This window comes from Lepidochelys kempii, chromosome 23 (genome assembly GCF_965140265.1).
Source record: "Lepidochelys kempii isolate rLepKem1 chromosome 23, rLepKem1.hap2, whole genome shotgun sequence".
NCBI lineage: Eukaryota > Metazoa > Chordata > Testudines > Cheloniidae > Lepidochelys > Lepidochelys kempii.
Genome location: NC_133278.1, coordinates 13,952,954 through 13,964,678, shown reverse-complemented (window position 1 = coordinate 13,964,678; position 11,725 = coordinate 13,952,954). Strand labels below are relative to the sequence as shown.

Genomic DNA, 11,725 nt, shown 5'->3' with positions numbered 1-11,725 from the left:
AGTATGAGGAGTAAGTGAACGTCCCCGCACCCTGAGTCAGCCAGACCCCGCCCTGGGGCCGGATGGGAGCCAGTGCCCCCTAGAGAAGAAAGGGCCCGTGCCCCATTCCCTGCCCCCCCCCCCCGTCTCCCCTGAACCAGTCAGCCCCCGCTCTGGGGCTGGATGGGAGCCGGTGCCCCTGAGAGAGGAAAGGCCCCGTGCCCCATTCCCTGCCCCCCGCCGCCTCTCCTGAACCAGCCAGCCCCCACCCTGGGGCCGGATGGGAGCTGGTGCCCCCAAGAGGGGAAAGACCCCGTGCCCCATTCCCTGCTCTGCCCTCCAAGCCAGCCAGTCCCTGCCCTGGAACTGAATTAATTTGGGCTGCCCCATGGATTTTAACCCTGGGAAGGCAGGGGGGTCCCTGGCACACAGCAGCCCTGGACGAGTCAGGACCCATGTCAGGTGCTGGCTATACTAATATGCAACAAGCTTCTCTCTCTCTCTCTCTCTCTCTCTCTCTCTCTCTCCTTTTCTCCGCAGGGAGCAGCATGAAGGTACGTGACGCTTTCCCCCCATCCCACCGCCACAATCAGTTAATCCCTGGTCTCTGTTAATTAGCCATTATTAGCGAATGACTGGGGCCTCCACTGGCAGTGAGAGAGGAGGAGAAGACCCCAGTGGGTCAGTCTGGGGCAGGAGTTGTCTGAGCCACTGAGGGAACGTGTGGCCAGGGAAGAGGCCAAGGCCCTCTCGGATGGGTCAGGCCAGGTATTTCCCTTCTCAGTCGCTCCATCCCCATTTGTTCTTAGGCCAACCGGCATCCGTAGCTCATGGATAATCGGGTCGTGTTACAATGGACATACAGGGATTCATCCCATGATATGAATCTCTTCTTACCTAATAGGGCAATAGGTACAATCTAGTGTGGTTAATAACCAGTCACTAGCCAATCAGTGATTAAATGATGGTTAGTAACTTCATCATTGTGTAGCCGTGTTTACAGACAAATAATCAATGACCAGTGGCTAATAATTATTTCCAATACTAAATGATTAATCATTTACTTATCCTGTTTAGATTGTAATATTTATTGCTGGCTGATAATGACGAACAGTAACAGAGAGTATAATTATTATGTAAATATTTTATTATTCAAATATTTAATGATAGCAGGTTATAATGACGATCAATAATGATTGGTAATTTAATCGTTACATACAATTTTAATGTTTACTTAGTTAATGACAAGTGGTTAATTATGATCTTAATAATGCAATTATCATTTAAATATTTTACTATTTGAATATTTAATTATAGGTGGTAATTACTATCAATAAGAAATGGTTCATAATTTAATGATTCTATACAGATTTTAACAGTCAAATATTTAATGGCAGATAGCAGTTATCAATAAGAAATGGTTAAAATTTATTATCTTCATATTTTAATATCAATAACAGATGGTTAATAATTATAAATAATAATTTGCTAATCATTTAGTTATATATTTTATATTCAAATATTTAACAACATATGGTTAATCAATAAAATTATTAATTTATATAGATATTTTATATTGAAATGCTTACTGACGGGTGTTAATAATCAATTATAAATTCTTACTAATGTACTATACACACATTTTAGTATTTAATGGCTGAAGGTTAATAATTACTATCCATCAGAATTACTATCCTAACCCTAACTCTAAGTATCAACATCATTCAGCCTGCTACTTTCCCTTAAAGGCTATTTTGTATGGATATTATTAGTTGTTATTATTTATGGTTATTTATTTGACCCACATCTTATGGCTGCCCCAAGTGCTGCTTTGGGAGGGGCTGGGTTTAGGGGCATCATTATTAGAATCACCTTCCAACTCCCTTTTAATTTCTAAATTTCTATCTGCAGACAAATATTGGTAGGTCCCGCCTTCTTAAAGGGAAAGTCATCATCCGACATATTCCGCCCCTAAAACAGGATGGCAAAGTGGCTTCCGTATGCTCCACCCACAACTCCCCTTTAATGTTTCAATTTCTGTCTGCAGACAAGTATTTGTAGGGCCAGCCTTCTTAAAGGGCAAGGCTGCCTGGACAGGAATCCGTCTTGTTTCACAGATTTAGCTGCTCTTCTGAATGGAATTGGGGGTGGGGGGGGGCTTATGCCCCCGCCTCTGTTCCCCTTTAAATAATCAAATTTGTGTCTGAAGTCAAATATGCTCTAGGCCTGGCCCCAGCGTGAGGGGGAGGGTGGGGTGGGGGGATGGCTGGAGGAAGGAAGGACAGAGGGTTCCAGCCCCCACCCCCCCAACATCTGTCTCTGACAGTCTGTCTTTTTGTCCCAGAGGAGGCGGCCGCAGGGGAAGAGACGGAGCCCCCGGCTTCTTGGCCGGGGCTATCACAGCCTCTGGGAGACCTGGTTCCCCCCCACTGATACCCCCCAAAAAACCTTCCCCCTGTGACCGGCTGCCTGGATGGGCCGCACTGAGAAGGCCACCCTGAGGGCAGACTGCAAGAACCAGGGCAGCCGCCCCACCTCCAAACTGGTGGTTTACAATCAGATTAATCGATCCAGTAACAAACCAGCTTCTGTAGCACCAGGCCGGTTAACCCGAAGCCGAACGCCACCCCGTTTAGGTTCCCATCCAGTCAGCCCCATCGAATATAGTGAGAGGTTATTCAAAACCCCATTTTACCCTGGGTGAGGTTCTTTCTAATCCCAAAGGATCAGACACAATTGCTCCCCGGTCAACGAATATTTCAGATCTCGCCCCACCCCCCCCACCCCCAAACACACGCTCATGGCCAATCCTCAACCCCAAAACCTGAGACTGCTCAGGAAAAATAAAAGACAAGGGTCCCAAAGGGTGAACTGCGGGTTTCGAGGACAGATGAGGCCCAAGGAGTTATTACACCACACATCCCATCCGGGGGATAAGATTTGCTCTCCGAGTCACTAGAAGACAGCGACGGAGCATTAGGGGACAGGCACGGGATGGATGCAGCACAGCATGGGGAGTAGGTGGCCAGCCCTCTGTGGAGATAGAGGTGGTTAGGGACTATTTAGAAAAGCTGGACGTGCACAAGTCCATGGGGCCGGATGCGTTGCATCCGAGAGTGCTAAAGGAGTTGGCAGCTGTGATTGCAGAGCCATTGGCCATTATCTTTGAAAACTCATGGCGAATGGGGGAAGTCCCGGACGACTGGAAAAAGGCTAATGTAATGCCCATCTTTAAAAAAGGGAAGAAGGAGGATCCTGGGAACTACAGGCCAGTCAGCCTCACCTCAGTCCCCGGAAAAATCAGGGAGCAGGTCCTCAAGGAATCAATTCTGAAGCACTTACACGAGAGGAAAGTGATCAGGAACAGTCAGCATGGATTCACCAAGGGAAGGTCATGCCTGACTAATCTAATCGCCTTCTATGACGAGATTACTGGTTCTGTGGATGAAGGGAAAGCAGTGGATGTATTGTTTCTTGACTTTAGCAAAGCTTTTGACACGGTCTCCCACAGTATTCCTGTCAGCAAGTTAAAGAAGTATGGGCTGGATGAATGCACTATAAGGTGGGTAGAAAGTTGGCTAGATTGTCGGGATCAACGGGTAGTGATCAATGGCTCCATGTCTAGATGGCAACCGGTATCAAGTGGAGTGCCCCAAGGGTAGGTCCTGGGGCCGGTTTTGTTCAATATCTTCATAAATGATCTGGAGGATGGTGTGGATTGCACTCTCAGCAAATTTGCGGATGATACTAAACTAGGAGGAGTGGTAGATACGGTGGCAGGTAGGGATAGGATACAGAGGGACCTAGACAAATTGGAGGATTGGGCCAAAAGAAATCTGATGAGGTTCAACAAGGATAAGTGCAGGGTCCTGCACTTAGGACGGAAGAACCCAATGCACCGCTACAGACTAGGGACCAAATGGCTCTGCAGCAGTTCTGCGGAAAAGGACCTAGGAGTGACAGTGGACGAGAAGCTGGATATGAGTCAGCAGTGTGCCCTTGTTGCCAAGGCCAATGGCATTTTGGGATGTATACGTAGGGGCATTGCCAGCAGATCGAGGGACGTGATCGTTCCCCTCTATTTGACACTGGTGAGGCCTCATCTGGACTACTGTGTCCAGTTTTGGGCCCCACACTACAAGAAGGATGTGGATACATTGGAGAGAGTCCAGCGAAGGGCAATAAAGATGATTAGGGGTCTGGAACACACGACTTATGAGGAGAGGCTGAGGGAACTGGGATTGTTTAGTCTGCAGAAGAGAAGAATGAGGGGGGATTTGATAGCTGCTTTCAACTACCTGAGAGGTGGTTCCAAAGAGGACGGTTCTAGACTATTCTCAGTGGTGGAAGAGGACAGGACAAGGAGTAATGGTCTCAAGTTGCAGTGGGGGAGGTTTAGGTTGGATATTAGGAAAAACTTTTTCACTAGGAAGGTGGTGAAACACTGGAATGCGTTACCTAGGGAGGTGGTAGAATCTCCTTCCATAGAAGTTTTTAAGGTCAGGCTTGACAAAGCCCTGGCTCGGATGATTCAATTGGGGATTGGTCCTGCTTTGAGCAGGGGTTGGACTAGATGACCTCCTGAGGTCCCTTCCAACCCTGATATTCTATGATTCTATGATGCAGCGTCTACCAGCTAATTCGATCCCACCAGCAGCTTGCGGTAAACGGAAACACATTTAGCAGCTGCTCTTTGTGTCTCTAACAATGCTGGCAAACGGGTTAAAGGCTCAAGGCTCCTCAACACGGCTCTGATACCTGTCTACCAGGAATGGCCTTGTTCACCGTGGCTGTGCCCTTTTGAAACGCCCTTAAGGGTTGCTTCCAGGTCACCCAGCCTGCTGATTTGCTTAACCTTATGTGGCCCAGCTTTACACTCCACCCCCCAAAACCTTCCCCCCAGACACCCTCCCCCCAGACTCCTGCAATCTGCCCCCTGAGATGGGACTCTGGGAACACACAGCCCAGCACTAACCCCTTGCTCTCTTTCTCTCTCTCTTTCTCTCTCTGAAGAAGAGGAACAGGCTGAGGAGGCTGAGGAGGAGGAAGGTGAGACAGCTGCACACCTGCCCCCCCCCATGCCGTGGGGATCCCACTCTTTCCTCTAGGTCACCAGGAGCAGAGACCTCACATTCCAGCTGGAATCAGGAACAAGCAACTTGATGGGAGTGGGGGCTAAGGGTAGAATGGGGCTGGGGCTGCGGGCCAGGACTCCTGGGTTCTCTCCCCAGCTCTGGCAGGGGAGTGGGGTCCAGTGGTTAGAGAAGAGGGGGCTGGGAGCCAGGACTCCTGGGTTCTGTTCCCATCACGTTTGCTCTTGTCCATGTTAGGTTTTCTCTTCACAGGCTTCCTCCTTTCTGGTTTGTCGGCTGAAGGGTTTTTTCCTCCCCAGGGGTCTGGGGGTGGGGCAGCCATGGGGGCATCAGCCAGGGTGGGGGCAGTGCAGAGGATGCCAGGTGTGTTCCTGACTTGGGACATCTCCCCACTGCGTTACTGCAGGGCCCCTCCCCCCCACACTGCATCACTGCAGGGCCCTCCCCACTCCCCTCCACTGCATCACTGCAGGGCCCTTCCCCCCTCCCCATCACTACAGGGCCCTTCCTCCCCTCCCCTCTACTGTTTCACTGCAGGACTCTTCCCCCCCTTCCCTTCACTGCATCGCTGCAGGGCCCTTCCCCCCTCCGCTCCACTGCAGGGCCCTTTCCCCCTCCCCCACACTGCATCACTGCAGGCCCTGCCCTCACAGCTGCCCAGTGCATCTCTGTCCCCCACTGCATCACTGCAGGGCCCTTCACTCTCCTCCCACCACTGCGTCACTGCAGGGCCCTTCCCCCGCAGCCCTCACTACATCACTGCCCCCCACTGCATCACTACCCCCCCACTGCGGCACCCTTCCCCCCTCACTGGATCACTGCCCCTCTCCCCTCACATCCCATCCCGCTTCGCATGTGTTGGGGGGGGGGGCACATTGTGATCTCACCCGGGTGGGGGAGGGGGATGGGCAGGGACATTGAAAGGGGGCCAGGGGGGCAGTCCCTCCCCCACTAACGAGTAACCGGATTTAACGGGCCCCCACCCGAGCTGCCTTGGTTTAACCGCCTCTCCGTTTCTCTCCCGCGCTCGCTCCCCCCCACCCCTGATCCCTCCTCCCCCCCCTCCCCAATCTTCCCTCCCCTCCCCCTCCCCATACCTGCCCTTAAACCCTTGCCCCCTGCCCCATGGCTGTGCAGTGTCTGAGGAACCCCAGCCGGCCGCAGAGCCAGGTATTTTCCTGCTTCGCTTCCTCCTTGGAGAAATACCCCTGAGGTGGGGGCTTCGGTGGGGCACCACCCTGCCCCCACCGGCTGAGGGTGGGGGGGTGGCGCCGGCGGAGCGGGGGATGGGCAGAGCTGGGCTGGGCCCCCCAGGCCTTACCCCCCTCCGGGTAAATCACACCCCCCCGCCCCCGCCCCCGGTGTCCACACTGTCCAGTCCCCAGGAGGGGCAGCTACAATGGCTGGACACGGGGGTGGAGGGACAGACACAGGGGTGTATGTGGATGGATGGATAGAGAGATATGGATGGGGGGTGGCTGGGGGTGGATAGAGGGGGTGGCTGGGGGTGGGTGAATGGATGGGAGGTGGATGGGGGGCTGGGGATGGATGGGGGGTCTGGGGGTGGATGCGGTGGATAGAGGAGGGTGAATGGGGTGGATGGGGTAGATAGAGGGGGGGTGGGTGGATGGGGGGTGGCAGGGGTGGATGGTGGGGGTGGCTGGGGTGGATAGAGGGGGGTGGCTGGGGGTGGATAGAGGGGGTGGATGGATGGAGGGTGGCAGGGGGTGGATGGTGGGGGGTTGCTGGGGGTGGATAGAGGAGGATGGGTGGATGGGGTGGACAGATGGGGTGGATGGGGGACTGAGGGGGGCTGGGGATGGATAGAGGGCGGTGGCTGGATTGGGGGTGGATAGAGAGGGATGGGTGGCTGTGGTGGATAGAGGGGGGGTGGCTGGCTGGGGGTGGCTGGGGGAGGATAGAGGGGGTGGATGGATGGATGGTGGGGGTGGGTGGGGGTGGATGGGGGTGGATAGAGGGGGTGGATGGGGGTGGATGGATGGATGGATGGTGGGGGGTGGGTGGGGGTGGATGGGGGTGGATAGATGGGGTGCGTGGGGGTGGGTGGGGGTGGATGGGGTGGATAGAGCGGATGGATGGGGGGCTGGGGATGGATAGAGGGGGATGGCTGGGGGGAATAGAGGGAGGGTGGCTGGGAGGGCAGGGGGTGGATAGAGGGTGGTGGTTGGATTGGAGGGGTGGAGGTGGATAGAGGGGGGATGGCTGGGGGGGATAGAGGGGGTGGCTGGGGGGCAGGGGGTGGATTGGGGGGGGCTGGGCCTTGCCTAGAAATGGCTGGTTTTTGGCATGGAGGGAGGGCGCCACCTAGAGGCCGGGGATCCCTGCACCCCAGTGACTGACACCTCCACCCTCCCACTCTAGCCTGGTCCCTGGGTCCCTGGCACGGCCCCTGCCCAGCTCTGCCCGGGGCGCCCCCCTCCCCCCGTATGTTTCTCTCTATATCTCAGCCTGGGGGCAGGTCAGGTGGTAAATCCCTCGCCGGCCAGGCTGGGCTGGGATATAGACGTGGGCTCCCGCAAACCCAGCGTGTGTGGCCAGCCGGTGCAGGTCCCGATACATGGGTGGCCGGGCGTGTGCTCCCCATGTATCCTCGACGGGTCTGGGGTGCAGCCTGGGGCCTGGCGGGAAGAACAGATCGCTATGACTGGCGACCGTATGGGATACAGTTCAGATCCCGGGTGCATGGCCATGACCCAAATATACATTCACGGGGTTCTGTTGTCACGGGGGAAGGTCTGAGCTCAGCTTCCGCAGGGTCAATCCGGAGTCACTCCTGTTTGCAGTGGGGTCAGTGCTGGATTCAGATCTCAGTCCTGCCCCCCTCCCCACCCCAAATCCGGAGTCACTTCTGTTTGCAGTGGGGACAGGGCCGGATTCTGATCTTAGTCCTCCCCTCCCACCCCACCCCAAATCCGGAGTCACTTCTGTTTGCAGTGGGGACAGGGCCGGATTCTGATCTCAGCTCCCCCTGGGTCCATCCGGAGTCACCCCTGACTGCACTGGGGAGGAGGGGGCTGGAAGGGGAGCTGCTGGGGGGGGGGCGCTGAATGTATATGAGCCTCTATCTACATAGAGACGTGGCAACTGCAGAGCTTGCTTGCCTCTAAAACTACTCACGAGAGACACGGTCTGTGTCCCCTGGGGTGGAGGAGCCCCCCCCCACTGCAGGCCCCTTGCGGAGGACACGTCCTCCTTACCCTCCTTCTCTAACCCTTTACTTGCCCCCCCAAAAACCTTCCATTGGAAGGACTTTTTTGCTCTTTCTTCAGCATCATCCTCCACCAAACCCTTCTCCGTGGCTATTCTTATGACACCCCCTCCTTGGATCTCCGGTGCTGCTCCCTGCACCCCACCTTGCAGCCCCCCGCACTCCTCACGGATTTTCTTCTCTTCTTCAGGGATACATTTTTCTTCCTCCCTTTTTTTCCCTTCCTTTTTTTTATTTAACAGCCAGGACTCTCTCCAACCCCGCCCGAGGGGGGCCATCTGTCTATGGATTCCCCCCCCCCATCAATTCTCACCTCCCCTTATGAAGGTACCCCGACATCTGAACTGGATACAGGTGGAGCATATCAGGGGCTTTCTTGCTAAGAGGTTTTTGGGGTGTCCCCCCAGTTTCCCCCCCCCCCAAGTTGTTTCCCTCTCTCTGTCTAATAACAATGTTTCTCTTGTTCTCTTCACAGAAGAGGAGCGTCCCAAACCCAGGTAACTGCGGTACCCATTGCGGGGGGGAGTTAAAGATGGGGGATCCCCCACTTCCACGCACAATTGGGGTGCAGCCTGCACCCCACAAGTCAGAGCAGGGAACCCCACAACCTGGACAGGAGTGCTGTCCCAATGCACTGAGCGACTCTATATAGCCAGCCCACGCGCCCCGCCTGAGAGGGGCTGCATCCTACCGCTGGGCGAGGGGTCCCTGTGTGCCCAGCCCCCACGTCCCACCCCAGAGGGGTTGCATCCTACTGCTGGGCAAGGGTCCCCGTATATGCAGCCCCCGCGCTCGACCCCAGCGGGGCCGCATCTTAGTGCTGGGCGAGGGGTTCCTGTATGCCCAGCCCCCCGCCCCACCCCAGAGGGTCCGAGTCCTGGGACCGTGGGAGAGGTCTGAACTTGTAACAGTCAGTCGTGAAACCCTTTCCTCTTTGTCTTGTTTCTTATCCCTTCCCGCCCGCAGCAGGCCGTTAGTTCCCCAGCTGGCCCCCCCGAAGATTCCCGATGGGGAGAGAGTGGACTTTGATGTGAGTGTCGTGAGAGAGATCCCGCTGGGCTGCGGGGAGCAGGGCGGGGGGCTCAGTGGGGGGTGCTGGGCTGCGGGGGGGCTCAGCGGGGGGCACTGGGCTGCAGGGAGCGGGGGGGGGAGCTCAGCGGGGGGTGCTGGGCTGCGGGGGGGCTCAGCGGGGGGCACTGGGCTGCAGGGAGCGGGGGGGGGAGCTCAGCGGGGGGTGCTGGGCTGCGGGGGGACTCAGCGGGGGGCACTGGGCTGCAGGGAGCGGGGGGGGAGCTCAGCGGGGGGTGCTGGGCTGCGGGGGGCTCAGCGGGGGGCACTGGGCTGCAGGGAGCCGGGGGGGGGCTCAGCAGGGGGCGCTGGGCTGTGCGGGACTATGGGCTGAGCAGGGGCTGTTGGGCGCGGGGGCTCAGCAGAGGGCACTCCCCCCCACGGGGGGTGCCCCCCAGCTCATGCTGTCTCTGCCCTCCAGGACATTCACCGCAAGCGCATGGAGAAGGACCTGCTGGAGCTGCAGACGCTCATCGACGTGCACTTCGAGCAGAGGAAGAAGGAGGAGGAGGAGCTCATCGGCTTGATGGAGAGAATTGTGGGTTCTGGGGTGTGCGGGGCGGGGGAGGGCGGTTGTGGGTACATAGGGCAGGGCAAGGGATTGTGGGTACTGGGGGTGTGCTAGGCAGATTGTGGGTGCAGGGGGCAGGGCAGGGGATTGTGGGTACCGGGGGGAATACCAGGCGGATTGTGGGTACCAGGGGGGTGTGCCAGGCGGATTGTAGGTACAGGGGGCAGGGCAGGGGATTGTGGGTACCAGGGGGAATACCAGGTGGATTGTGGGTACCGGGGGCATGCCAGGTGGACTGTGGGTTTCTGGGGAAGAGGTGGAGCCGGCCGGAGGGCGCTCCGGGTGGCAGGCCATGCCCTGACCCGTCACTGGGCCCCTGGCAGGAGCGCCGCCGAGCGGAACGGAACGAGCAGGTGCGGGTCCGGACCGAGAAGGAGCGGGAACGCCAGGCCAAGCTAGCGGTGAGTCCCCCCACATCCCCTCCCCACTCCTGGGCTGGAGCGGGGTTGTCCCCTCCAGTCTGTGCCCCCCCCCAGCTGCGTGGCTGACAGCTCTGCTCCCCCCCCACAACATGCAGGAAGAGAAGCTGCGCAAGGAGGAGGAGGAGGCCAAGAAACGGGCCGAAGACGACGCCAAGAAGAAGAAGGTTCTGTCCAACATGCCTCATTTTGGCGGCTATCTGGTCAAGGTGAGGGGGGGGCCAGGGAGGGTGTGCAGGGGGGAGGAGTCTGGGGAGCGGTCTGAAAATCACCAGCTGCTCCACCCCAGAGGCAGCTGCATCTCGGCGCCGGGTGAGGGGTCCCCGTATAACCAACCCTGGCGTTCCACCCCAGAGACGGCCACATCTCAGCACCGGGGGAAGGGTCTCTATAACCAGCCCCCTGATCCCCACCCCAGAGGAACCGCCTCTGGAGGGAGCCCGTGTTGACGTGACCCCCATGCCCTGTTTGCCAGGCCGAGCAGAAGCGGGGCAAGCGGCAGACGGGACGGGAGATGAAGAACCGAATCTTGGCCGAGCGACGGAAGCCCCTAAACATCGACAGCATGCGGGAGGATGAGCTGAGGTACAGTGGGCGCAGTAGGGGTGGGCGCTCAGGGGACTTCATTTCCCACGATGCTCTGTGCTGGGTTCCCATTTCCCATGATCCCTTGGGGTTAGCAACCATGGCTCCCCCTTGGCCATCTATGGTCCCATTTCCCATGATGCTCTGAGCTTTGTTCCCATGATCCCCTGGGGTTAGCAACCACTGCTACCTTGGCCGTCTATGGTCCCATTTCCCATGAGGCTCTGCACTTGGTTCTCATTACCCATAATCCCGTGAGGTTAACAACCTGATCGATTGCTACTTTGGTCATCTGTGTCCATTTCCCTTGATTCTCTTCTCTTGGTTCCCATTTCCCATGATCCCCTGGGGTTAGTGACCATGGCTACCTCTTGGCCATCTATGGTCCCATTTCTCATGATGCTCGGCGCTTTGTTCCCATGATCCTTTGGGGTTAGCGACCATGGCTACCTCTTGGCCATCTATGGTCCCATTTCCCATGATGCTCTGAGCTTTGTTCCCATGATCCCCTGGGGTTAGCAACCACTGCTACCTTGGCCGTCTATGGTCCCATTTCCCATGAGGCTCTGCACTTGGTTCTCATTACCCATAATCCCTTGAGGTTAACAACCTGATCGATTGCTACTTTGGTCATCTGTGTCCGTTTCCCTTGATTCTCTTCTCTTGGTTCCCATTTCCCATGATCCCCTGGGGTTAGTGACCATGGCTACCTCTTGGCCATCTATGGTCCCATTTCTCATGATGCTCGGCGCTTTGTTCCCATGATCTCCTGGGGCTAGCG

At 56.7% G+C, this 11,725-nt stretch overlaps 1 protein-coding gene across 1 annotated transcript; it reads left to right on the top strand.

The window, feature by feature from the left end:
- Positions 1-1,158: 1,158 nt before the first annotated feature.
- On the top strand, positions 1,159-11,723 carry TNNT1 (troponin T1, slow skeletal type). Its single transcript, XM_073321300.1, has 9 exons — positions 1,159-1,178; positions 6,061-6,242; positions 8,777-8,798; positions 9,268-9,331; positions 9,791-9,907; positions 10,264-10,341; positions 10,458-10,568; positions 10,835-10,944; positions 11,642-11,723. The coding sequence occupies exons 1-9, from the start codon at positions 1,159-1,161 to the stop codon at positions 11,721-11,723; spliced, it is 786 nt and encodes a 261-aa protein (XP_073177401.1).
- The last annotated feature ends 2 nt before the right edge of the window (positions 11,724-11,725 follow it).